The 27,729-nt window shown below is 46.4% G+C and overlaps 2 protein-coding genes across 3 annotated transcripts in view; both read left to right on the top strand.

The window, feature by feature from the left end:
• Nucleotides 1–25,153, top strand: part of AMPD1 (adenosine monophosphate deaminase 1) — a 28,779-nt gene extending 3,626 nt beyond the window's left edge. For both annotated transcript variants that reach the window (XM_084755341.1, XM_084755342.1), the window contains 14 exons: nt 1,995–2,175; nt 4,608–4,773; nt 7,794–7,959; nt 11,753–11,972; nt 13,535–13,664; nt 16,206–16,400; nt 16,678–16,809; nt 18,176–18,339; nt 20,059–20,185; nt 20,368–20,531; nt 21,343–21,463; nt 24,147–24,320; nt 24,487–24,597; nt 24,976–25,153. In XM_084755341.1, the coding sequence (XP_084611467.1) occupies nt 1,995–2,175; nt 4,608–4,773; nt 7,794–7,959; nt 11,753–11,972; nt 13,535–13,664; nt 16,206–16,400; nt 16,678–16,809; nt 18,176–18,339; nt 20,059–20,185; nt 20,368–20,531; nt 21,343–21,463; nt 24,147–24,320; nt 24,487–24,597; nt 24,976–25,134 (2,210 nt within the window). In that variant the 3' untranslated portion in view covers nt 25,135–25,153. The remainder of the gene's footprint in view (nt 1–1,994; nt 2,176–4,607; nt 4,774–7,793; nt 7,960–11,752; nt 11,973–13,534; nt 13,665–16,205; nt 16,401–16,677; nt 16,810–18,175; nt 18,340–20,058; nt 20,186–20,367; nt 20,532–21,342; nt 21,464–24,146; nt 24,321–24,486; nt 24,598–24,975) is intronic.
• Nucleotides 25,154–27,272: 2,119 nt separating this feature from the next.
• DENND2C (DENN domain containing 2C) overlaps nt 27,273–27,729 on the top strand; it is a 77,853-nt gene continuing 77,396 nt past the window's right edge. Inside the window, exon 1 of the mRNA XM_084757946.1 lies at nt 27,273–27,426. The gene's annotated coding sequence lies outside the window, so the exon portion shown is untranslated. The remainder of the gene's footprint in view (nt 27,427–27,729) is intronic.

A 27,729-nucleotide genomic window follows, 5' to 3' on the forward strand; every position in this document is an offset into this window, starting at 1 on the left:
GGGAATTGAACTCGGGACCTCTAGAAGAGCAGTCAGTGCTCTTAACCTCTGAACCATCTCTCCAGCCCCAGCAAGGATTTTTAAACTAGCTCTCCTGACAATGTTGGTGGAGTTACGAGTCACTTGCTTATCATTTCTAATGTGTGCTTCATCCCATGCCATCATATCTACATATCATCCTTAATGGCCCAAAGCTAACCAACTGTGCGCCTGCTCAGTGCTGCCAAACGACCTCATTCAAGTTTAATCTGATGCCTTGTTTTTCCTAAAGGGTTTTCACACACCTCATCTCACTCATTTATGTCACAACAGCCTTGTGGGTGAGGCTGGGTTGGTATTAATGCCTCCACTCAGCACGAAGGGAAACTGAAACAGAGCCGGGTGAGGGAGTTGACAAGTGCAGGGCTTGAACGCATTGTATCACTAAATGTGGTTGAAAAGTGTCGCCCTTTGAGGGCCTGCATAGACACTGCCACCGAGGGTAGTTCTCTCTGTGTAGTTTGCTCTGCCATCTCTGTGGCAAGTTTCAGTGTCAGTGTTGCTCCAGTCGCTACTGTTTGCTGTTGTTATTACTGCTCACTCAGCTCTTTTGGAAGTACCAAAAGGCTGTTAGGAAGTGCAGGTGTGAGGTGTGAGCTGGGCACATGGAGAGGACAGGGGAATGCAACAGAAAAACAGACACTTGATGGCCATCACCACCTCATACGATGAAACCAGGTCTTACATCCCAAAGGGTTTGGATTATTCATTGCCAGGCTAATAGAGGACACCCTTATTTCTTCCAGAGGACCCGAGTTCAGATCCCAGCACCCACGTGGCAGCTCAGAACTGTCTGTAACTCCAAGGTCTGACACCCTCACATAGACATACTTGCAGGCAAATCACCAATGCACATAAAATAAAGGTAAACAAATTATTAAAAAAAAAAAGAATGGGAAAACTACCAGGCGTGGTGGCACACACCTGTAATCCCAGCACTCTGGGAGGCAGAGGCAGGTGGATTTCTGTGAGTTTGAGACCAGCCTGGTCTGTCCAGGCCAGCCAAGGCTACACAGAGAAACCCTGTCTAGAGAAACAAACAAACAAACAAACAAAAAGAATGGGAAAACTAGGCGGGGCATGATGGCGCATGCCTTTAATCCCAGCAAAACCTGGTCTCAAAAAAACAAAACAAAACAAAACAAAACAAAAACCAACCAACCAATCAACCAAAGGATGGGAAAACTAGGCAGGGCGTGATGGCCCATGCCTTTAATCCCAGCAAAACCTGGTCTCAAAAAACAAAAACAAAAAAACAAAAACAAAACAATGAACCAACCAAAGAATGGGAAAACTTGGGCTGAGTTCAGTCTCTGCATCCCACATGGTGGAAAGAGAAAACTGACACCTGAGACACACTCTTTGTCTCTCTGTCACTCTGCCTCTTCCCCCATTCCCCACGCACACACTCAGAGAGAAAGAATAGACTGGGAAATTTTAAGGTGTAACAGTAGGTTGGTTTTCTAAGGGTCACTTGTTGTCAGAGGCCCTGCTTACAAGGCATGGGTTTCTGCCACACGGTACTAAGTTTTGCCTGCTCTCTTTCACCACATAACAACATACACAGTTGCCAGGTTCAACACGAAACAAAACAACACCAAAAACAAACAACCCCTCCCCCAAAAAACCCAGAGGTTGCTTTATGAAAAAAACCTTTCCTAATAAGGTACTTCGGAAACTATGGAATCAAGCTTAGCTAAGAACAAGTAATTGTATACGTTAAGAGTCTGTCCTGTAAGAGTCTAGCTGCATCTTTAGGGCTCCAGAAGTGTGCACCAACACACAGAACTCCACTAACGTGAGAGCAGGCCTGGAGCTCTGCGTGGAGCTCAGGGAAGCCCGGAAACCAACACAATTTCTCCTAGTCCTTGTGCCTGAGACTTAGCGGGAACTCCTTGGGTGGCTTTTGGATAAGGGCGTCAACTAATATGTGGAAAAAAAAATACCTCTTCTAGAAATTGATGATGCAATGCGTAGCTTTGCTGAAAAAGTGTTTGCCTCTGAAGTCAAAGACGAGGGAGGTCGGCATGAGATCTCCCCCTTCGATGTGGATGAGATCTGCCCGATTTCCCATCACGAGATGCAGGCACACATATTCCACCTGGAGAGCCTGACCAGGACTATGGACGGCAGGAGGTAAGTGCGCGTGGCACCTCGGGAGAAATAGCAGTCCCGCACGAAGGTCTGTCTGAGTGCGGGTCACGCCAGAAGGAAGAACTCCGCCAGGTTCCAAGTTCTTTCTCCTCCTCATTGCACGTGTTAGGGTGAGACACCAGTGAGAGGAAAAGAAGGAAGCAGTGGGCCTCCTACCCCCATCTACGTTGGAAGCTAAATAAAGCCTTTCTGTTTACCCCCGGGAAGAGGTCGAGGGCCTCCAAATTGGGCCGACAGCTGCAGCAAACGCTCTCAACACAGACATAGTTGGCATGTGAGCTGGAACGCAAATGCTTTCCTCTTCAGGCGTGTCCCCTAGTCAACGGCACTGCTGCTCTCTGATAGGAATCCCTCTCCGCCAGTCTGAGGGCACCTTGGCCTTGGAGGGACACTTTTTCATCCCTGGCCAGACTGAGCCTCCCCCCAGCAGTTATCAGAGATCTTTCATGAAAAAGTTTATTTCCCGTTATTTCACTCCCTGTAGCTCTTTGCCACACGATGCTCAAAGCTTTCAGCCCCCTCCTGCCCCATTCTGATGGCCTCATCCACTTGTCTTTTTCTTGGTTTTATACCTTTAAAGGGAGAAAAGCAAATTGTCTCCTTTGCCATGCCCTGAAGGACTTCACCCAGGGCTTGTGTCTCTTTAAAGTGGAAACTCAAAAAACAAACAAACAAAAAAACAAAGAAACAAAAACAAACAAACAAAAAAACAAAAGCTAGAAAACTGGGTGTGGTGGCACACACCTTTAATCCTAGCACTCAGGAGACAGAGGCAGGTGGATCTCTGTGAGTTGGAGGCCAGTATGGTGTACACAGTGAGTCCAGGCATCCAGGGCTACCCAGAGAAGCCCTGCCTCAAACAAACAACAAACAAACAAACCCAACAAGAAAGAAAAAAGAAAACACAATGAAGTTTCTAATACTGTGGAAGGCATTTTATATACATCAAATCTCACAGAAATCCTATAAGGTAGCTTGTTGTGTTAGCTTGTCTTCATTGTGACAAAATGCCCAAACCAGATGGACTTAAGGAGGAAAGGTTTATTTGGGCTCAGAGCTTCAGAGTTGTGGGTCCATGGCCAGTTGATATGGTCCGCTTTGGGCCTGTGGTGACAGGGGACATCAGGGAAGGGAACTCATGATGGCGCCAAGCTGATGGCTTTATGACAGAAAGAGGGAGGCAGGTCTCATGCAGCAGCGGGGCCTCCTCCCCAGAACTGCACAGACAGGGGAGCCAGCCTTCGGATCGAGTGGGAGGGAGTTCAGATGTGTACTAGGCGGTGCTGCTGTACTAACAGAACTTAAGGAGCAGGAATAAAATGACACAGGACACAAGCACCATCATCCGTGTTCACTGTAATGGCTAGACTGCCTACTCTATTTGTCCTATATCATTTGGGAAGAAAGGTGTCATGTTGAAGGCCTTCTAATGTAGTCCCTCATGGGGACTGGAGAGATGGCTTAGTGGTTAAGAGCACTAGCCGATCTTCCAGAAGTCCCGAGTTCAATTCCTAACACCCACATGGTGGCTCACAACCATCTACAATGTGATCTGATGCCCTCTTTTCTCTGATGCCTTATTCTGTTATGCAGGCATACATCCAAATACAGTGCTCATATACATAAAATAAATAAATCATATATATATACCTGTAGGTCCCCTGTTTTTTTAAAAAAGCTGTCACATTTGCTCATTTTTGCTCAGTGCTTTCCTCTCCCATTATGGCGGTATCTTGTTTCTAACACCCAACTCTTTTTGTTGTTGTTTTTGTTTTTTTGAAACAGGGTGTCCTCTGTGTAACCTTGGATGTCCTGGAACTTACTCTGTAGACTGGGCTGGCTTCGAACTCAGAGATCTTACCTGCCTCTGCCTCCTGAGTGCTGTGATTAAAGGCGTGTGCCACCACCACCTGGCTATGTAGTTCATATTTTACTTTTTATGTTTTTGGCCTCAAAATAAACCAGCATAGTGAAAATCCATCTATGACAGTGGACCTTCTTTTTTTTTTTTCCTTTTCCTTTTCTTTTTTTGAGACAGGGTTTCCTGTGTAACCGTGGCTGTCCTAGACTCACTTTGTAGACCAGGCTGGTCTCAAACTCACAGAGATCCACCTGCCTCTGCCTCCTGAATGCTGGGATTAAAGGTGAGTGCCACCATGCCCAGCCTTTTTTTTTTTTTAAAGATCTTATTTATTATGTTTACAGTGCTCTGCCTGCATGTACACCTGCAGTCCAGAAGAGGGCATCAGATCACATTGTAGATGGTTGTGAGCCACCATGTGGTTGCTGGGAATTGAACTCAGGACCTTTGAAGAGTAGTCAGTGCTCTTAACCTCTGAGCCATCTCCAGCCCAACAATGAAACTTCTGAAAAAGACCAAGCTAATTCCCTTTATTTGTTCATTTCAAACCCAGAAAAAGGCGCTTCCAAGGACGGAAGACTGTTAATTTGTCCATTCCGCAAAGTGAAGCATCTTCTACCAAACTGTCTCAAATCGAAGAATTGATTTCTTCATCCCCGACCTACGAGAATGTGCCTGATTTCCAGAGGGTACAGATCACTGGCGACTACGCCTCTGGGGTGAGTTGCATTGTGCTTGCCAGCAGATGTGCACACAGCCAGACACTCGGGGCTCCGGGATGTCTTCCTTTCCTGTGAAGGTAGATGTTACTGCCCTCATCACGCTCCCCCACATTTCAGAGCTAATGCTGGATGCCCTATTTCTGTGTTGCTCTATCATTTCTGCTTTATCCAATTTGCTTGTACATCGAGAAGACAGAGCAGGGTTCACTGTAGGTGACCCAAGCTACAGTGGGCAGACTGGGCAAAAGGACCAAAGAGAGCGGCGGGGAAGAGCCCTTTTTTTTTCTTGCTGATTGCACCATAAAGTAGGAACAGAGGTGAGGGGATATGGGGCCAGGGCACGGCAGGGTAGCTGAGCAGGGAGAGGTCCTGGCTACCTAGGCTGGACACCTCAGTTCCATCCCCAGGCTCCACGTGGTAGACGGCAAGAACCAACTCCTGCAACTGTTCCGACCTCTGTGTGGGCACCACAACACACACCCAAAGCAAGCAAACAAAGAAATGGAAATCTAATGGAAGGGGTGCTGGAGGCATGGCTCAGTGATTAAGAGCACTTACTGCTCTGGCAGAGGACCTAGGTCCAATTCCTAGTACCTACATGGTGGCTCACAACTGTCTGGAACTGCAGTTCCAAGGGCTGTGATACGTGCCTTTGACCTCCACGGAGAGGACTGTGTTCCAAACACATGCATTCATGCAAAATGTTCACTCATAATTAAAAACAATTTTTTATTTATTATGTATACAGAGCTCTGCCTGCATGTACACCTGTATGCCAGAAGAGGGCACCAGATCTCATTATAGATGGTTGTGAGCCACCATGTGGTTGCTGGGAATTGAACTCAGGACTTTTGGAAGCCCAGTCAGTGCTCTTAACCTCTGAGCCATCTCTCCAGCCCCCTTAAAAACAATTTCTGAAAGAGAAAATTCCACAGGTCATTGTCTTTGGACCACATAAAATCTCTGGGTTCACCGCACTTGCTTACATAGCAGATGTTGCTTGGGATGGAGTCTAGCACGCCACAGGGATACATAACGAACTCGTGTTACTAACAATTTGCCCTGCTTGTCTTATCCCAGCCGTTGGCCAACTCATAAATCTCTGCCACTGGGATTTGCGGTATCAGCATCATATTGGTGAAACTGCTACTGAGCCCTCAGTCTCTGCTCCAAATATAGATTCGGAGCCAATGCTGAGCCCCCTTCTCATGTAACTGACCCGGGCGGGTGAGGCCTGAGATGCTCACCCGGCTCAGGCTGCTGAAATGCAAGCCATTCTTGTTTATTTTCTTCAGCATGGTAACCGGGGTGCTGGATCAATGGCAGTGCAGGCACTAAAGAATGGACAGGAGATGTTTGAGGAAATGGTAAACACACAAGAAACACAATTTGGAAAACGCCAGACTTCAAAGGGCTAAAATCAGGAGACATCCTTGGCATGGGTGTGCTTGGTAGAAACGAAAACAGAAACAAGGGGGAAGATGTACATGAGCCGGGCAAGAGTGATCCCTCACCTGAAACCTGGGCCTGGGGTTTTGTGGCTTCACTTAGCAGCTGAATATGGCTAAACTGCTGAGGAATAGCCCACTTGGCCTTGCCCTGTAGCTAACAGGAGCATCCTTGACATGTAAACACAGAGATGAGGAGGGCATCTTAGGGCTTAAGGACTCCAGGCCTTTAGAATCAGCAATTGGCTCAATTTCATTGGCCCTTATTGGGCAGCTAGGCCTTGAATGCTAAGGTGCTGAGGGCGGGGACACATGGTGTGTAGGAGCCCACCCTTGCCTTGGTCCACAGCGTGACGGTAAGAACAAGAGTCATTGGAAGCTGACCCCCGGACCTAGCACTTGGTCCAGGTTCCTTGCGCCTGAAGCTAGCATCTTTCTTTCAAAATAGACTAAGCGACTGTGAGCTGGCTGGCTGTGACAGGTGGCACTCTGCTGATTGCCAGGGATCATTCCCTGATCTGGCTGGCTGGGTGGGTGTCTCCTTCCTCACCAGCTATGTGGGTGACATTCCCCAAGCTGCGCACTCAGCGAAAAAGGACCTGCGGTAGAGGACCCCCTCCAGTCAAGGATGCACCAGCAGCTGCATTGCCCTGATGGAACTCCAAACGAGCTCTCAAAATAGACTTACTGGTCAGGATCCAGTCTCCAACCTTTGGGATCATCCTTATCCTCAGAGAGAAGGTTTTTTGGGTTCGATAATACAGTAACCTGGAGGTGAGGCAGGAAATTCCCCCAGCTCAAACCAAGTTTTATTCTAGAATTTCTCTTTTTAGACAGAGATAAAATTCTCTAAGATTATCCAAAACAAGCTGGGCATAGTAAAGCATGTCAGTAATCCTGGGACTCAGAAAAAAGAGACAGAAATTGGAGGCCAGCCTGGGCTACAAAGTGAGACACCGTCTCAAAACTGTTTTTTAAAAAGATAGGCACATTGGCCAGGCGTGGTGGCACACACCTTTAATCTGGGAGGCAGAGGCAGGCATATCTCTGTGAGTTCAAGGCCCGCTTGGTCTACAAAGTGAGTTTAGGACAGCCAAAGCTGCACAGAGAAACCCTGCCTCAAAAAGCAAAATAACACAGCCGGGTGTGGTGGCACATGCCTTTAGTCCCAGCACTTAGGAGGCAGAGGCAGGTGGATTGCTGTGAGTTTGAGGCCAGCCTGGTCTACAAAGTGAGTCCAGGATAGCCAAGGCTACACAGAGAAACCCTGTCTCAAAAAGCCAAAAAAAAAAAAAAAAAAAAAGAAAGAAAGAAAGAAAAAAGAAAAGAAAGAAAGAAGGAAAAGAATGGAATAAAGAAGAAGAAGAAGAAGAAGAAGAAGAAGAAGAAGAAGAAGAGACAGACAGACAGATAGACAGACTCTCCAGGAGTCTCCCCTGCAGAGAGTCCCAGGGTTCCAGTTCAGTAGATCAGGCCGGCAGGGGAGGTCAGCAGGGGACCAAACTATGAGAGATCAGCCTGACCACTTCCCAGCTTCTCCCAGACTCAACTGTGACACTTTCTCGGCAGGTAACAGTTGAAGACTTTGAGGTGGTTTGTAAAGGTCTCTATCGGGCGCTGTGTATACGGGAGAAATACATGCAGAAGTCATTCCAGAGGTTCCCCAAGACCCCCTCCAAGTACCTGAGAAATATCGACGGCGAAGCCTTGGTAGCAAATGAGAGCTTCTACCCAGGTAACTTATCCTCTCATGAATGTAAGGAATATATACAGCTTTAGGCTTACCTACTAAATATGAGCTTTAGCTATAAGCTACTAAATATATATAACCTACTAAATATGTATAGAGCCTACTAAATAATTATGCCACCTACTAAATATGATCTTACATTATCGGTGACCCAACCTTAAAGTATCATAGTTGCCACTGGCCCCGCCTGTGGCCCACATATCAATCATTTGATTTGACCCTTACAATTTTTCTTGTCAGCATCGCTGAAACCCAACATTGACCTGTGAATTTCCTTGTTTCAGTGGTTGCAAAGGCTATGATTCAGCCTCACCCTCTTTTGTCTCGGCCTCACTTCTATACTGGTTATTAAAACACAGATCCAAGCTCGTTATTTCCCTGATAAAAGCCTTTTCCTGCTCCCCATCCCCCACCGAGCGGTCGGAATCCCCTGCCTCCATCAAAGGGCCCTGCAAGTTCTTACTTCCTCACTTAGCATGTACTGCACCCGCCTTAGTCTTTGTTGTAGATGGAGTGTTTGCTTGTGACAAGACCTTAAGTTTCCCAGGTGGGCCTCAAAACTTGATTTGTAGATGAGGATGTCCTGGAACTCTTTGATCTTCCTCTCTTACCCTCTCAAGTTCAGGCACTACAAGCGAGTGTGTCGTGTGGTTCTGAGCTCAAGTCGGAAGCCTTTCTAGAGCTCCGTGTGGCTCAGCACTTTCCTGTAGGCATACTTTTAATGTTTTTATTTTGGTTTCTTATCTCTTTCTCCCTTCTCTACCCCAGTTCCTTCCAACACCCCAACACAAGGTAGGGGAGAGAAGGTTAGTGGGGAGATGGGGCGTAGTTTTTCCTTAGCTTCTTCCTGCTCTTCAGGGTTGGCTGGTTTCTTGGGGGCAAGTCCAATCTGCATCAACAGCAACCAAGAGCAACAGGGCAGGGGTGAGGGAGGTGGGAGGGGTAGGGGGTAGGGGGTGTGTGTTTGTTCCGTGTCTGGCTTCTATTCCCACTGGCAAAGACCACGCGCCTGCACGAGGCAGTTCCCAGCAGACAAAGATCACCTCTCAGTAAACAGTTTTCAGCTGTGGACAAACTGGAGGAGCCCCTTTATCCTATACCTGGGCTTAAAACAAAAACATGTTTACATATAACAACACTTGATAGAATTTGTTCTTTTTCTAGGCTTTTCCCCATCCCTGGATTGCCTTTTTCCTTGCTTATTCATCCTATATCCACGTGTCTAGAATCAACGAAGGCCTTCAAGGTGCAGCCCACATACAGACCTTTCTTTCTTTCTTTCTTTTCTTTTGGCAGGGCTTTTAGAGACAGGGTTTTCTGACAGTCCTACAGACTCGATCTGTAGACCAGGCGCCTTGAACCACAGAGCTCCACGTGCCTCTGCCTCTTGAGTGCTGGGATTACAGGTGTGCAGCACAAGTGCCTGGCAAGAGGCTGGTGGTTTTTTTTGTTTTTTTGTTTTTTTTAAGGTAATATTCTGTACCTTATTTTAAACTGGAGTTTTATTGCTACTTTATGTAATTATTTAATTAAGCAATAAACTGCTCTAAGCAGAAAGCCCCTGCTGACCAATTTCAGGAAATTAAAAGTGTTTATCATTGGATATGGTGACACTTGCCTGGAATCGCAGCCCTGGAAGGTAGAAGTGAGAAATCTGGCATTTAGGTAATCCTTAGCTATAGAGCAAATGGACACCAGCTTTGGCTGTGAGACCCAGTCTCAAAATTTTACCCCCAGGTCCCCTTAACTATCTATCTATCTATCTATCTATCTATCTATCTATCTATCAATCAACCTATCTATCTAAATAAATAAGTAAATAAACAAACAAACACATAAATAAATAAATAAATAAATAGTGGGGCTGGAGAGGTGGCTCACTGGTTAAGAGCCTTGGCTGCTTTTCCAAAGGTCCTGAGTTCAATTCTCAGCAATTACATGGTGGCTCACAACCATCTATAATGAGATCTAGTGCCCTCCTCTGGTGTGCAGGCATAATACAGGCAGAGCACTGTATATGTGATAAATAGATCTTTTTTAAAAATTGTTTTAAGCCGGGTGGTGGTGGCATACACCTTTAATCCCAGCACTCGGGAGGCAGAGGCAGGTGGATCACTGTGAGTTCGAGGCCAGCCTGGTCTACAAAGTGAGTCCAGGACAGCCAAGGCTACACAGAGATACCCTGTCTTGAAAAAAGAATTTTGTTTAAAAAAAAAAAAGAAAGAAAGAAAGAAGTGGTTGTGCACGCCTTTGAAGCCGATACTCAGAAGCCAGGACAGGTGGATCTTTGTGAGTTCTAGGCCAGTCTAGTCTACATAGCAAGTGAGAGACCAGCCTAGGCCTTGTCTCAAAAATGAATAAAAAAGTATTTGTAAGTAGTATATCAATTGCATCATATAAATACTACTTCTAAATAGCTTGAAAACCATTTTTAAAAGATTTATTTATTTATTTATTGTGTATACAGTGCTCTGCCTGTATGTTCACCTGCAGGCCAGAAACAGGGCATCAGATCTCATTATAGATGGTTATAAGTCACCATGTGATTGCTGGGAATTGAACTCAGGACCTCAGGAAGAACAGTCAGTCCTCTTAACCTCTGAGCCATCTCTCCAGCCCTCTGAAAGATATTCTTATGCTAGATAAATTATTATCCTAGTTTTTCTTTGTTTGGTTGTTGTTGGTTGATTTTTGGTTTATTTGTTTTTTGAGACAGAGCTTCTCTGTGTAGCCCTGGTTGTCCTGGAACTTGCTCTGGAGACCAGGCTGGCCTTGAATTTAGATCTGCCTGCCTCTGCCTCCCAAGAGACTGAAGGCCACTGCTCAGCTTCTAGTTGCTTCCTGTTGTTGTTGTTTTTTAAAAGGTGATTTCTTTTTTTTCTTTCTCTTTTTTAATTTTTTATTAATTTATTCTTGTTACATCTCAATGGTTATCCCATCCCTTGTATCCTCCCATTCTTCCCTCCCTCCCATTTTCCCGTTATTCCCCTCCCCTATGACTGTGACTGAGGGGGAGTTGCTCCCCCTGTATATGCTCATAGGGCATCAAGTCTCTGCTTGGTAGCCTGCTGTCCTTCCTCTGAGTGCCACCAGGTCTCCCCCTCCAGGGGACGTGGTCAAATATGGGGCACCAGAGTTCGTGTGAAAGTCATACCCCACTCTCCACTCAACTGTGGAGAATGTTCTGTCCATTGGCTAGATCTGGGTAGGGGTTAAAAGGTGATTTCTTTTTTTAATTTTTATTTTATGTCAATTGGTGTTTTCCCTGCTTGTGTCTGGGTGAGGGTGCCAGATCCCCTGGAACAGGAGTTACAGACAGTTTTGAGCTGCCATGTGCTGGGAATTGAACCTGGAAGAACAGTCAGTGCTCTTAACCACTGAGCCATCTCTCCAGCCCCCTCTCTTGATTATTTTTATATTATGCATTTAGTCACTTTGTAAAACTCAGTAGGGAAATAAGCTTTATTTAAAAGTCAAATTAAGCTGGATGTGATGGTCCATGATTTTAGTCCCAATACTCGGGAGGCAGAAGCCGGAGGATCTCTCTATGAATTTGAGGCCAGCTTGGTTTACATAGCAAGTTCTAGGCCAGCCAGGGACACATAGTGAGACCCTGTCTTTAAAAAAAAAAAAAGACAAAGTAAGTAAAGTTGGATAATTTCAACTAACGAGCTATGAGATGACAAACGAATGAGATGTTGCAGTAATTATTTGAATTATTTTTACATGGTCATCCGTCCCATGTGCTGATATATCACTCTGTGTTTCGTTGAAAAAGTCTTTACCCCTCCTCCGAAGAAAGGAGAAGACCCCTTCCGCACCGAGGACCTTCCTGCAAACCTGGGCTATCCGCTCAGGATGAAGGGGGGTGTGATTTACATCTACCCTGACGAAGCAGCCGCCGGCAGGGACGAGCCCAAGCCCTACTCTTACCCGAATCTGGATGACTTCCTGGATGACATGAACTTCTTGCTCGCTCTAATTGCACAGGGGCCCGTGTAAGTGTTGACTGAGCTCTAAACATCAGCAACCAGTGTTACTGATGATCGTGAGAACACTTAGCACGTGCTCACTGCGTTCAAATGCTGCATTCAGCTCCTCTATTGCTTACTAGGGCCTCATGCCTGCATCCATCTGTCTATCTTCTATCTATCTATCTATCTATCTATCTATCTATCTATTTACCATCAGTCTCTCATCTGTCTATCCAGCATCTATCTATCACCTATCAATCATCTATTTATCTATCTCTACCACCTACCCACACCTATTCATCTATCTATTTATCATCTATCCATATCTACGTATGTATCCTCAGTCTCTCATCTGTCTATCCAGCATCTATCTATTTATATCTGTCATCTATCTATCAACTCTATCATCTGTCACCTCTACCTTTCACCTGTTTGTTTATTTGAAGTGTCTCAGGCTAACAGAAAACTTGCTATTTAGTCCTGATTGACCTTGAACTTCTATCCTCCTGCCTCCCTCCGCCAAAACTGGCATTTCCAGCTTACACTGTCACTCAGTTTATGCAGTGCTGGGGATCCAACCACAGGACTAGTTACGTGCTAAGCAGGCACTCTATCAACTGAGCTACAGCCCTACTCTGGGTAGAGGCAGGCAGATCACTGTGAGTTTGAGGCCAGCCTGGTCTACACAGTGACAGCCAAGGCTAAACAGAAGAACCCTGTCTCGAAAAACAACACAACAAAAAAATTATCATCATCATTATTGTTTGGTTTGGTTTCTCTAGCCCTGGCTGCCCCGGAACTTGCTCTATAGACCAGAGATCTTCCTGCCTTTGCCTCCTGAGTACTGGGACAAAAGATGTGCACCACCACCACCACCTAGCTTTTTTTTTTTTTTCCGAAACAGAGTTTCTCTGTGTAGCCTTGGCTCTCCTGGACTCGCTTTGTAGACCAGGCTGGCCTTGAACCCACAGCGATTCACCTGCCTCTGCCTCCTGAGTACTGCGATTAAAGGCGTGCGCCACCACGCCCGCCCCCCTTTTTAAAGTACATATATATATATATATATATATATATATATATATATATATATATATACACACAAGTGTCTGTGTGTGAATATGTGTGTGTGAGTGCAGACCCCATGGACACCAGAGGCATAGGTCCTCTGGCCTGGTGGAATTGTGAGATGCCAGGAATAGGTGCTAGGACCCAAACTCAGGTCTTCTTACCCACCTAGCCATACAACGTTTTGCCTGCATGTGCACCTGCCGGCCAGCAGAGGGCATCAGATCTCAATATAGATGATTGTGAGCTTCTATGTGGTTGCTGGGAATTGAACTCAGGACCTTTGGAAGAACAGCCAGTGCTCTTAACCTCTAAGCCATCTCTCCAGCCCTATTAAGTCCAATTCTAATGGAAAGCTGGGCACTTTTCAGTGTGATTAACTGTGGAGGAACAAACAGTATTTGTTCCTGGAACTGTTTCCTCCTATGGGTGAGAAGAAGAGTCCTGGAGGCTTTGAAATTGTTACTGCTTTCCTTACGGGTCAGGAAAGATTTCAGCTCCTGTGTGTATACTTTTCACAGTAAGACGTACTCTCACCGGCGTCTGAAGTTCCTGTCCTCCAAGTTCCAGGTCCATCAGATGCTGAATGAGATGGATGAGCTGAAGGAGCTGAAGAACAACCCGCACCGGGACTTTTATAACTGCAGGAAGGTAAGTCCGGGACTTTTATAACTGCAGGAAGGTAAGTGCAGTGCGTCCTGCTCAGCGCTGCTCAGAGGGAAACACTGGGGATTTCTGAGGGACAAGATGCTGTTTGCAGATGAACCTACAGCTTCTGCAAGTTGCATGGACTTGCGTGAAGGCAAGTAGATCATATCTAGAAGATTTGAAGAGCTATTCTGTTGGTTGTCCAAGATACAAAGCAAAACAAAACAAAAACACATCCCACATACAAAAACTATAATTAAGAAGAAGCCGCTGGGAAGAAGGCAAGTCCGTTGCCTAACCTGAGGTGTGCAAGGCCCTGGGTTTGGGGCCCAGAACTGCAGGAAAAAAAATCATAACTGTTACCAACAAGAATAAAAATCCTAGCTGGGCATGGTGGTGCACTTTAATCCCAGCACCCAGGAGGCAGAGGCAGGTGGATCTCTGTGAGTTCAAGGACAGCCAAGGACTACTAGAGAAACCCTGTCTCAAAATACAAAATCAAAACCAAAACAAAACAACAAAAAGCAAACAAACAAACAAAAAACCAAGAATAAAAACCCCAACCTTCAGCTCCCTGACAATCAAACTTTGGGTAATTAACTAAATAGTTTTTGAGTTCCAGTGTTCTGGTTTGTAAAGTTGAGGAATAGGTTTGCTCAACAGCATTACATAAAGACTGCAGAGTAGCCGGGCGTGGTGGCGCACGCCTTTAATCCCAGCACTCGGGAGGCAGAGGCAGGCGGATCACTGTGAGTTCGAGGCCAGCCTGGTCTACAAAGTGAGTCCAAGACAGCCACAGCTACACAGAGAAACCCTGTCTTGAAAAAACAAAACAAAATAATAATAATAATAATAAAATAAAAAACCAAATAAAGACTGCAGAGTAGTCATGAGCTATTGCCTCGTGGAACCCAGTCAGTTAGGAACATTTCCAATATGTGTTCTGACCTTACAAGTGATTTCCTGGAAGCTGGAGTGGGAATATCTGAGCCAAGGTTCAGGCCCAAGTCTTGTCTTAGCTGCTTGTCAAATCTTGGGCAAATACTTAGTCTATCAAAAATAAATGTACTATTTTATTTTTTAAAATAGTGATTCCTTTAGCAGTTTGTATTTTTAAGAGTTACGTGTGAGTGTGGGAGAAGGTAAGGGAGAAAGGAGAGATATGAACATCAGAGCGCAGGTACCCTCGGGATCCAGAAGACAGTATTGGATCCCCTGCAGCAACTGGAGTTACAGGTAGTGCTGGGAACAGAACTCAGGTCCTCTGCAAGAGGAGCAAGCATCCTTAACTGCTGAGCCCTCGCTTCAGCCTTACCTATTGATTTTTGAGACATGGTCACTGTGTATCCCTGGCTGGTCTGGAACTAATTATATACACCAGGCTGCCTTCCAACTCACAGTGATCCTCCTGTCTCCGTCTCTTGAATGCTGGGAGTATAGCCATGCACCACTGGTGTTCAGGCTCCTTTTCCCTGTCGATCACAGCACAGTAAAATGGGCCCTGGAGAGATGGCTCAGCAGTTAAGAACACCCGATGCTCTTGCAGAGGGCCTGGATTTGCTTGCCAGCACCCATGCCAAGTTGCTCACAAATACCTCTAAGTCCAACTCTTGGGAACTCATCATCTGCCTCTTGCTTCCTTCCTGCACACCCACGTGACCATGCACATATATAACATACTTTAAAAATATATTTAATGGATGAAAAAATAGCTGGGAGCTCAGATAAAGGTGGTGCATACCTTTAATCTCAGCACTTGGGAGGCAGAGGTACGTGGTTTTCTGAGTTCGAGGCCAGCCTGGTCTACAAAGTGAGTCCAGGACAGCCAAGGCTACACAAAGAAACCCTGTCTCAAAAAAAAAAAAAAAAAAAAAAAAGGCTGGAGAAATGGCTCAGAGATTACGAGCACTGGCTGCTCTTCCAAAGCTTCTGAGGTCACTTCCCACGTGGTGTCTCATGACCATTTGTTTTTGTTTTTGTTTTTTGAGACAGGGTTTCCCTGTGTAGCCTTGGCTGTCCTAGACTCGCTTTGTAGACCAGGCTGGCCTGGAACTCACAGCGATCCGCCTGCCTCTGCCTCCCGAGTGCTGGGATTAAAGGCGAGTGCCACCACACCCAACTCTCATGACCATTTGTAATGAGATCTGATGCCCTCTGTACATGCAGACAGAACACTGTATACACAACAAATAAATAAATCTTAAACACACACACACATACACACACACACACACACACACACACACACACACACACACACACAAGAATTCCATTTCAAATATAGGAAGCATATTGGGTGCACTGATGTTTGAGGAAAGCAAACATCATCCCTGTGCCCAGTTAGCCCGGTGCGAGCTAACTCTGGCACAAGTGCAGAGAGCACACAAATGGGTCTTTACTACTGGACCTCCTCCATTAGCTGTCAGGTCACGTCATCATCTGTCTCTTCCTCCTTCCTCAGTGGGCGTGGCAGGCAATGGGGCCACTAACAGTAGGATGAAGAAGACTGATTACTCCTTTTTCTTTCTCTGGGTGTGAACGCAGGTGGATACTCACATCCACGCAGCTGCCTGCATGAACCAGAAGCATCTGCTGCGCTTTATAAAGAAATCCTACCAGGTCAATGCTGACAGAGTGGTCTACAGCACCAAAGAGAAGGACCTGACCCTAAAGGAACTTTTTGCTAAATTAAATATGCATCCGTACGACCTGACTGTGGACTCTCTGGATGTGCACGCTGTAGGTTGGGAAGATGTTCTTTTTACTCTACTGGCTCAGAACCCCAAATGTCCCAGGCCATCTGTCCCTTAGCATAGACCTCTTAACTACCTTGGCTACTGTGATGGAAGCACCCGGGCCTGCTGAGTTTTGAGGTTCACCCGCTATCACTCACACTGAACTTGCAGCCTCCCCCCTTCCCCTGAGACCAGCCCCCTGTTCCAGGTCACCATCACCCAGGACCCTGCCTCCAGGAAGCTCTGATAGTCAAAACTTCTGCTCTTGTTTCCCGATTCAGGGACGCCAGACGTTCCAGCGCTTTGATAAATTCAATGACAAATACAATCCTGTGGGTGCAAGTGAGCTTCGAGATCTCTACCTAAAAACAGACAATTACATTAATGGGGAATACTTTGCCACTATCATCAAGGTACGGAAAAAAATACTCGGTATCTCTCATGAATGGGGGAGGAGAGAAGGGAAGGCAGGAGAGGAAGAGGGAGACAGAAGGGAGGGAAAGACAGAGAGAGGGGAGGGAGGTATCTCGAGGTGTGGGGATGTCTCTGTTTCTAGAGTAGAGAAGCCAAGGTGTGGGTTAGGGCCTAAGGACTTGGCCTGAGATTTGGGCAGAGCTGGTAGCATCCTTTGTGATGCTGTGGGGGGTGGTGGTGGTGATTTTTGTTTGGTGGGTTTGTTTTTGGTTTTTGCTTTTTCGAGACAGAGTTTCTCTGTGTATCCTTGGCTGTCTTGGACTTGCTTTGTAGACCAGGCTGGCCTCGAACTCACAGCGATCCACCTGCCTCTCGAGTGCTGCAATTAAAGGTGTGCGCCACCACGCCTGGCGTGATGCTGTGTTTTAAGAAACAGGAATAGCAGAGATTAAGAGCACTGGCTGTTCTTCCAAAGGTCCTGAGTTCAATTTCCAGCAACCATATGGTGCCTAACAACCATTTAATGAGACTTGGTGCCCTCTTCTATTATGAAGGTGTACATGTAGACAGAATAAAAATAAATAAAATATTTTTTAAAAATAATTTATTTTAATTTTATGTGCATTGGTGTTTTGCCTGCACGTATGTCTGTGTGAAGGTGTCAGAGATTGGAGCTACAGACAGTTGTGAGCTGCCATGTGGGTGCTGGGAACTGAACCTGGGTCCTCTGGAAGCACAGGCAGCACTCTTACCCACTGAGCCATCTCTCCAGCCCCAAATAAATAAATTTTTTTCCTTGGTTTTTCCAGACAGGGTTTCTCTGTGTATCCTTGTCTGTCCTGGCCTCGTTTTATAGACCAGGCTGGCCTGGAACTCACAAAGATCCACCTGCCTCCGCCTCCCAAGTGCTGGGATTAAAGGTGTGCGCCACCACGCCCAGCTAATAAATCTAAAAAGAAGAAAAGAAAAAAAGAAGCAGGGGTGGAGGGGGATGGGGGGGGTGGGGGGGTGGAGGGGGGTGGGGGGGGTGGAGGGGGTGGGGGGGTGGGCAGAGGAGTAGCATGTGAGGCCAGAGGTTGTGTCTTAGGGAGCAGGGGTATATCACACAAGGATATCACACAGCTATACCTGTCTTGCAGGCCCCATGGCTATTTCCTCATCCTTTGTCTGGTCGCTGTCGCATCCTACAAGTCTTTTGTCCTCAGTAGATTCTCCTCTGCTGTCTGTTCCCTTAGATCTTGGATACTTCTTTTTCTCACTCACTTTCACATCTCCGCACCTCCTCTCCCCAGATGCCACCAGTCTAGACCTCTGTGGGGGACTTGTGGGAATTCCTGGCCTTGGACTCCTTTTTTGGCTTTGCAGGAGGTGGGTGCAGACCTGGTGGAGGCCAAGTACCAGCACGCAGAGCCCCGCTTGTCCATCTATGGTCGCAGTCCGGATGAGTGGTGCAAACTGTCCTCTTGGTTTGTGTGCAATCGCATCTACTGTCCCAACATGACGTGGATGATCCAGGTCCCCAGGATCTAGTATGTACTTGCCCCCTCCCTTTTGAGGGGGTTGGGGGGGGCTCTGTTCTCCTCTCACCTGCCTCTCCTCCCCGCCCTGAACCAGATAGCTATAGCTCATTAGGCAAAAGTCAGCTATGCTGAGGGGCTATGCCGAGGACTAGCTCCAGAGTAGCCCCCTCCTCTCCCTCTTGCCCCCCATCTCTCTGATAAAGCCTTACTGTGTCGCACAGGCTGGCCTCAAATCCTCCTGTGTACACGTGCATTGGTCTTGTCTGTTACAGTTAGAACTGTGTGCACCATTCATTGGTCTTCTCTGTGTCCAGTTCATTTTTTGCCAAGTTTGTCTGTATTGTACTGGCATATAACTTCATTTTTTGATGCAGAATCTCCGTTATATAGTCCTGGCTGGCCTGGAACTTTCTATGTCGATCGGGCTTGCTTTCAATGTATAGAGATCTACTTGTCTCTGCCTCCTGAGTGCTGGGAGTCAAGGCCTGTACAGCATACCTGGCACCTTTATTTTTAGTTTTGAGACAGAGCCTTCCTATATAGCCCAGGCTAGACTTGAACTCATAACTCACCTGATTCTGTCTCCTGAGTGCTGGGATTACAGAATGGTGCCGCCACGTCAGAACTCAACTGTAGTTGTCTTGTATGTGAACCTTCACCACCACTGGCTGATTCACCCACAGGAGCCCAGGCTCTTTACAATCAGAGTCTTCATCAGTAGTGCTGCTGAGGATGTTACTCCCTGCCTGCAGGGATGGCTTCTATCCGATGCGCAGTAGCATTGATCTTTATCTAACTTACGTGCTTACACACTCTCTGGCAAACCGCTTATGTGCCCTATGGCATGGCAAGGTTTCATTCACTGGGACCGGGGGTCGGAGGGGTGGGGGGGGTGAGGGGGGGGGAGGACAGCTCAGCTAGTAAAGCGTTTGCTCCACCACCACCACAAAGCTCTGAGTTCAGCTCTCTCAAAACACCTAAAACTGGCACCTAATGTATTGAGTTGTTATCAGGATTAATGCAGCTATTTACAAAAGTTTCTGGCATATATACAGGGGTATAGTTTGTTGTTACCACAGATGAAGAGTGTGTGTGAGTGTGTGTGAGAGACAGACAGACAGACAGACAGACAGACAGACAGACACACACAGGTACACACGGTGGGGGGGGGGGGAGAGAGAGAAACAGAGAGAGAGAGAGAGAGAGAGAGAGAGAGAGAGAGAGAGAGAGAGAGAGAGCGCACTGGCATTAACAAAGTCCAGGCATGCATCACCACTTCTGTCTGGTCTGGTTGGTGGGGTTCAGGGAGATTGAACCCTAAAGCTTTGTGCATGTTAGACACGTGTTCTGCCAACTGAGCTACACCCCCCAGCTCCAGAGATGCACTCCTGATGGTCACTCCCTGCTTGCTGTCCTGTGACCACACGTGCATTTGATTGCTGAGTTCCCTGTGACATAATGACAATAGTTCTCGTGGCTGGACTCCGTTGTGAAGGTTGAGTTTTCTTGCCATAGAGAGTTTGCAGAAGAGCTGGGGTATGTGGTCCGGTGCCAAGTTCCATGCCAGGCCAACCCAAACTCCTCTTCATGTGTATGCAGAGAGAGCATCTGGGAGTGGGTGTAGGGTGAACACACCAGGTTCTTTTTCTGGTACATTTGGTTCTCTGGCTCCCACACTGTCGTCCTACTATGCTCTGTCTCCGAAGTTCCCTTCCCTCTTGCCTTTAGTGATGTTTTCCGATCCAAGAACTTCCTGCCACACTTTGGAAAGATGCTGGAGAATATTTTCCTTCCGGTGTTTGAGGCCACCATCAACCCCCAAGCTCACCCAGACCTCAGCGTCTTTCTCAAGCATGTGAGTATGACCCCGCGGGCTCCCCTCCTCCTCACATACCCTTGCTGGTCATCGCTGATTCTCCCTGCTCATCTCTTTCCCTTGCCCCCTCCCCACTTTGGAGCTGTCTGAGGAGTTTCTCTGATGACACAGCCTCTCTGCCTTCGGACCGAACCCCACAGTGTGGCTCACTTTCCTGACAGATCACTGGCTTTGACAGTGTGGACGATGAGTCCAAACACAGTGGTCACATGTTTTCCTCCAAGAGTCCCAAACCTGAGGAGTGGACAGTGGAAAACAACCCGTCTTACACTTACTATGCCTACTACATGTATGCAAACATCACGGTGCTCAACAGCCTGAGAAAGTAAGTACAGGAGAAGTGGGCTGAAGGGCTGTCCTTGGAAGCCTCTGCTTGTGAGTGTACGGCTGCCTTAGTGTGTGTAGTGTGTATTGGTGCGGATGCGCCACAAAGCACGTGGGGAGGGCAGAGGGCAGTTTTCAGACATTGGTTCTTTTCCAGGTTATGGAGGCAGGGCCACGCTTGTTTCTGCCACACTACATACTAGATTATTTGAGAGTTTTTCCTGGCAGTTCTTGCCTTGCCTTCCCATTTCACCTTAGGAGTGCTGGCATCACAGATGCACACCACCACAATTTTTAAAAAAGATTTAAAAAAATTTTTTTATGTGTATGTGTGTTTTGCCTGTGTGTCTGTCTGGGCACCGTGTATGTGCCTGGTACCCAAGGAGGCATGTGCTGAGACTGAAGATGCTCTGACTGGGGGTGGGTACTTGATTCTCCATTGACTCCTTGGCCCATCATATCCTCAGCTGCCTCTTGTATTTTTTTTAAAGATTTATTTATTTATTATTATGTATACAGTGTTCTGCTTGCATGCACACTTGCGGGCCAGAAGAGGGCATCTCATCACATTGTAGATGGTTGTGAACTCAAGACCTTTGGAAGATCAGCCTGTGCTCTTAACCACTGAGCCATCTCTCCAGCCCCAGCTGCCTCTTTAAAAATAAAATATTTGTATTTAGGAAGAAGTCAAATGAGAATTTGCAGTTATGTTTTGCAGTGTTCCCTTCCCAAGCGTTAACTCTGACAGTGGGGTTTCTTCTAACTGTCTCTGCCCAGAACCTGGGGTTCTCACAGCACTTTTGCTTTCACAGGGAACGAGGCATGAACACCTTCCTGTTCCGCCCTCACTGTGGGGAGGCTGGAGCTCTCACGCACCTCATGACAGCCTTTATGATAGCAGACAATATCTCTCATGGCTTGAATTTAAAGAAGGTGAGGTCAGCTTTATTTATTTATTTATTTTTATTATTTTTTGGGGGACAGGGTCTCATGTAGCCCAGGCTGGGCTTGAATTTGCTATGTAGCTGAAGACCATCTTGAAATTCTCCTGTCTCTACTTCTAACTGCAGGGATTTGGGATTACAGAGAATATCAGCACATCTGGCTTGGAATCTTTCCTTTTTCTTTTTTGTTTTTTTGAGACAGGGTTTCTCTGTGTAACAGGGCTCTGGCTATCCTGTACTCTCTTTGTAGACCAGGCAGGCCTCAAACTCACAGAGATCTACCTGCCTCTATCTCCCAAGTGCTGGGATTAAAGGTGTGTGCCACCACTGCCTGGCAAGGAGGATTCTTTCTTTTTTCTTTCTTGTTTTTCAAGACAGGGTTTCTTTGTGTAGCCCTTGCTGTCTTGGAACTTCTTGTAGTCCAGGATGGCCTTGAACTCAGAAATCCACCTGCCTTTGTCTCCTGAGTGCTGGGATCAAAGGCATGTGTCACCACCACCAGTCAGGGGATTTATTCTTTTCTTTCTTTCTTTCTTTCTTTCTTTCTTTCTTTCTTTTTGTTTTTCAAAACAGGGTTTCTCTTGTAGTCCTGGCTGTCCTGGACTCCCTTTGTAGACCAGGCTGGCCTCAAACTCACAGAGATCCACCTACCTCTGCCTCCTGAGATGATTTTAATTTTTAAATTAAGTTTTAAATTAAAATTTAAAAATTTGTTGGGCATGGTGGTGCACCACCATGCTTGGCTATGTATCTTTTCTTAATAGCAATAATAATTCTATATTAGAGCCTGTAACAAATAAATAACTATGGTCCATTTTCAGTGTGAGATGCAGTTTGAGCTCATCAGTGAACGAAGGATAAGCAGGAGGCACCCCACCCATCTCCCCCAGCTAACAGCTGGTACCTGATAACCTGGGTGCTTTTAAATGGCTCCTTAGGGTTGAAAAGTTCCAGTCAAGCCGGGCGGTGGTGGTGTACTCCTTTAATCCCAGCACTGGAGAGTCAGAGGCAGGAGGATCTCTGTGAATTTGAGGCTAGTCTGGTCTGCAATACTAGTCCAGGATAGCCAGGGCTACACAGAGAAATTTTGTCTCTAAAAACCAAACACCGAACAAAAACAAACAAACAAACAAAAAGAGAAAAAAAGTTCCATTTAGCTACAGGAATAAGTCCAAAGCATCAGAGTGAGGAGGGACAGGGCAGGTCCTAAACCTCAGGCTGATACGGAACTTTGGGTGAGGTCCATGCTAGATTAGTGGGGAAGCTCATAGCTTCCGGGAGAGCCAGCCTGTGACACAAAGAACAGGACATTTTCATGATCAGGGACTATGGAACCCACTGTTTCCCACCAGCCATTGCTGATTTCAACTTTGCAAGGTTGAAAAAAAGAACAACTTCAATTTTGGAACTGAGTCTTTAGTACTTATTGTGAAATGAGTATAAACCTTTTGGGGGTTACTTAGGTAGCTGGTTGATCTGTGAGAGTCCAAAAGGGCTTCTCTCAAGGTGACCCTGCTAGTTTCCCTCTGAGATGAATCAACACACATCTCCTGACTTCCATATTAGAACTCTCACAGGTAAAGTCGGAGGTGGTTGGCTTCCCTCAAGCTACATTTTTTGTGTGTGTGTGCCAGGTTTCTTGTTGTAGCTTTAAAATGCCTCCTGTGATAGTCATAGCTTTCATAAAAAAAAAAGGTTTTGGGGTGACTTTAGAGCTGTAATTGCCTCGATCAGACCATCTAACTTTGTCAACTTAAGACTCAAAAATTTTTAAAGCTGATTTTGCCCAGTGCTTCTGAAAGAAATACCAGAATATTTCATTGTAAGTAGTATTTACATTGAAAAACCGAAATCATCTCCCAGGAGACTTAAAGAGAGGAGCGGGTACCTTTGTTGAAAGCTAAAGCTTAAGGTTGACCATGGGGTTGGTTTGCTTTTTGTTTATCAAGGCAGGGTTTCTCTGTGTATCCCTGGCTGTCCTGGAAGTCAATTTGCAGACCAGGCTGGCCTTCTTTAGACTCACAGAGATCCACATACCTCTGCCTTAATTCAACTGTAGAATAAAAGGCATGTGCCACCACTGCTTGGGAACCATGAATTTTTTTTTTTTGAGACAGGGTTTCTCTGTGTAGCCTTGGCTGTGCTGGACTCGCTTTGTAGACCAGGCTGGCCTCAAACTCACAGCGATCCGCCTGCCTCTGCCTCCTGAATGCTGGGATTAAAGGCGTGCGCCACCACGCCCGGCCTTTTTTTTTTTTTTTTTTCTTTTTGAAACAGGGTTTCCCTGTGTAATGGCCCTGGCTGTCCTGGAACTCTCTTTGTAGACTAGGCTGGCCTCAACTCACAGTGATCCGCCTGCCTCTGTCTTCTAAGTGCTGGGATTAAAGGCATGTGCCACCACGCCTGGCCTGAAAAAAAAATTTTTTAAAAGATTTATTTATTATGTATACAGTGTCTGCCTGCATGTATGCGTGTACACCAGAAGAGGGCACCAGAACTCTTTATAGATGGTCATGAGTCGCCATGTGGTTGCTGGGAATTGAACACAGGACCCCTGGAAGAGCAGACAGTGCTCTTTACTGCCATCTCTCCAGCCTCAACCATGGATTTTTAAGGTTTTCAGTGTCTAGTCTTTTCCACTATCCTTACTGTCGTTTCTGTTTTCTTTTCAGAGTCCTGTGTTACAGTACTTGTTTTTCTTAGCCCAGATTCCCATCGCCATGTCGCCATTAAGTAACAACAGCCTGTTTCTGGAATATGCGAAAAATCCTTTCCTAGATTTCCTCCAGAAAGGCCTGATGATCTCACTGTCCACCGATGACCCGATGCAATTCCACTTCACCAAGGTACCCACGGCAGCGTGAGCCATCCAAGTGTGTTTTTGCTGAGCTACCACTCCCCACCCAGAAACTGAAAGTCAAACCAAGGCACCTCTCTAGTGGCTTTCCATAGGATGTGCACAGTTTCTTTTACTAATCAACCCCCTCTCCTCACTTACATAAATAACCACAGGAGCCCCTGATGGAAGAATATGCCATTGCCGCCCAAGTCTTCAAGCTGAGCACCTGTGACATGTGTGAAGTGGCCAGGAACAGTGTTCTGCAGTGTGGAATTTCTCACGAGGTACACTTGATCAGGGCTGACACTGCTCTTCTGAATATGGGTCTAGCAATCTAAACACTGAGACATTAGCGCGGAGTGAAGAAAACAGGCAGGAAAGAGTTGCACAAAGCACATCCAGTTGCCATGGGCAGGCTGTCCCGGCCTGGCCTGGGGCTATAGCTCAGTGGTAGGGCGCAGCCTGTGACGATCTAATGAGTCCCCACAACTCCCCCTCCGAGTTCTGTTCTCTGGCCATGTCTCTGCATTTGATTTCTCAGGAAACATGCATCAGGAGGCCCTAAGTCAACTGGCCACCACCAACAGTGGTGGAGGATGCAATCACTGTCTATCCCAGTGTAGAAAGCGACATTGAGCATTCTACCCACCTTTCTCTTACAGGAAAAAGCAAAGTTTCTGGGCAGCAATTACCTCGAGGAAGGCCCTGTTGGAAATGATATCCGCAAGACAAATGTTGCTCAAATTCGCATGGCCTATCGTTATGAAACCTGGTGTTATGAACTCAACTTAATTGCTGAGGGTCTTAAGTCAACGGAATGAATAAAGTAAATAAACTGAATAATAATATGAGTGGGCTTTTCATTGAAAATTTGAATCCTACAGTACTCATATCAAGTGAGTCCATACTCTTTGTTTTTTGAGGTAGGGTTTCTCTGTGTAGCCTTGGCTGTCTTGGACTTGCTTTGTAGACCAGCTGGCCTCGAACTCTTAGAGATCTGCCTGTCTCTTCCTCCCAAGTGCTGGGATTAAAGGCATGCACCACCTCACCCGGCTCCTTTCACACCTTTGTATAGTAGATATAATTTCTATTTTGGGGCCAATGGGCAAATGTAAGGTAGGTAGACAATGTCCTTAAGATGCTCTTTGTGAGGGGCAGCAGTGGGGACATAAGGTTCTGTGACACCAGAGTCTGCAAGACTTTCAGGCAGGACAGTTATCAGAGGTAGCCAAAGACACAAGCCAATGATTTAGTGCTGAGAAGATGGGCTTAGGGACTACAGAACCCAGTTAAGGTACCTGGAAGCATGTGAAAGTTCTTTGAGAAAGCCCAAGTCAACTGTAGCGTTCTTAAGCAAACTCAGGCCAGGTGTATGAAAGTTCAGAAAATCTGCATTTGTAAGTAGTACTGAAGGAAGATGTATCCAGGCAGGGGCTTCTTAGCTTGTGGAAACTGGAGACCTGTGTAACTTGTTAGAGACATGCATGCTAGCTTTGGTGGTGACAGCCTTCAGTCCAACACTCTGGAGGCAGAGGCAGGGGCAGGCAGATCTTTGTGAGTTCAAACAAGCCTGGTCTACACAGTGAGTTCCAGGACAGCCAAAGATACGTAGTGAAGGCTTGTCCGTAGATAGATAGATAGATAGATAAATAGATAGATAGACAGACAGACAGATAGGCAGACACAGAGAGGTAGAGAGAGACAGAGAGGGAGATACTTCAGGCCAAGAGATGCTTCAGCTGTCCAGATTACATTTGTTCACACACAACTGTGTTGCCATCTAGTGGGTGGGTTGATATTTCACTCAGTTTATTTAAAAAGCAGTTATGGATCAAATGTAAAGCATCAGATACTACTTTAGACACCAAAAGTACAAGAAAGACTTTTCTTCTGCTTCAAGTTGTTCACCCTTTGAGGCTATAAGATATATGAAGAAGAGAACTCCTCAAGACATGTCAGAAGGTAATGCAAGCAAATTCCTGCAGGTTTTCACTGCAGGTAGCCGTGAGCTTAGGTGTGTCCCTTAGGACATGTTTGTACTAGCTGTGATGTAAGACTCCTCTTCCTGGTTTCTGAAGTTAAAAATTCTATTTGATAGCTATATACTTGTCAAGAACCTGATTTTATTTCATGTTGGCTTCCTAGTCACCAAAATAATACAAATGACTAAATGTCATTCTCAGACTTAAAGGGCACCTACTACAATTAGATGCAGCTCCACCTCACCCATGAGAGGGCAGTAGAATACACTCGTGTGAGTTAATTTATCCCACTCATCTTGAATTCAAATCTCTTTCATTCTGCTAAGGACTCTTCTTTGATACAAAGTTCAAAACAAAAAATTTCAAAACACCGTCTTAATCCAAACTCTCTGTGATACTTTGCAAATAGATTAGATTAGATTGTCCAGGTGGCCCATGCCTTATGCCGGCGCTCCAGAAGCAGACACAGGAGGAGGGGAAGTTCGAGGCAGGCCAGCCTGGGCTACATTGTGAGACCCTGTCTATAAAAAAATAATAAAGAACACATATGTCTAGGAGTAAAGACACACACATTAGGCAAGGAAGCGGTGGAATTCGTAAAGACCAGTGCTTACAACTTATCCCAAACAAAATTCACATTTATTTCCTCATAGAGTGTTTTAAATGTACAGTTACTATTTCTCCCTCACCATAGAAAGTAATCTTTTCATTGTCTCTACAGATTGAGACAAGCTGCCTTTTTTTTTTTTTTTGACTTGGTTTCGTTGGCTGGTGACAGTCATTTGTGATGTGTAATCAAACACCTCTCTGTGTCAGTCCTCTATTTTGGTACCACTGTGTTAACAAGCGAGGGAAGCTTAGTTATCAGACGTAAGGTCAGATGGAGTGGGTGGGGTGGGGTGGGGTGGGGCGGGGCGGTTAGATCGTGCTGGGAAATAGGTTCCACTCATCCCAGTCTGGTAGAGTGAAACTGGGCTACTCTTACAGCAGGCACAGAGCCATGAGCATACCTGAGCAAGATCGCGTAGCAGGGAGCGCTTAAGCCTGAGTCTCAACCGGGTGTGGCGACCGGGTTGGCACCGGGAGTGGGCATCAAAGGCATCTGGCTTGGGATTCCAAACCTGGGGCCAGGTGCGTTATTGGCATCTTTCTACTAGCTGACATTCCCGAGGGTTGCTTGCTCCCTGAGCTGCTTTATGGTTTTCTTAAAGAAGGTGCTGTTTTCACTCCTCTGCTTCAACCTGGCTCTGCCTTGCGGTGCGGGTCGGTCACGTGGGATTGGTCGGACTGCAGATGAAGCGACAGAGCTTGGGCTCCAGGCCTGGGCCTGGGTCTCGACGAGGAGCCTGCGCCATCCAGCCCACTCTGGTGCAGCAGCGCCGCGGGCTAAGACACCGCCTGGCTTAGGTTCCAAGAGGAAAGACCCGGGAGGGG

Source organism: Acomys minous, assembly GCF_964271855.1.
Source record: "Acomys minous genome assembly, chromosome: 14".
Taxonomy (NCBI): Eukaryota; Metazoa; Chordata; class Mammalia; order Rodentia; family Muridae; genus Acomys; species Acomys minous.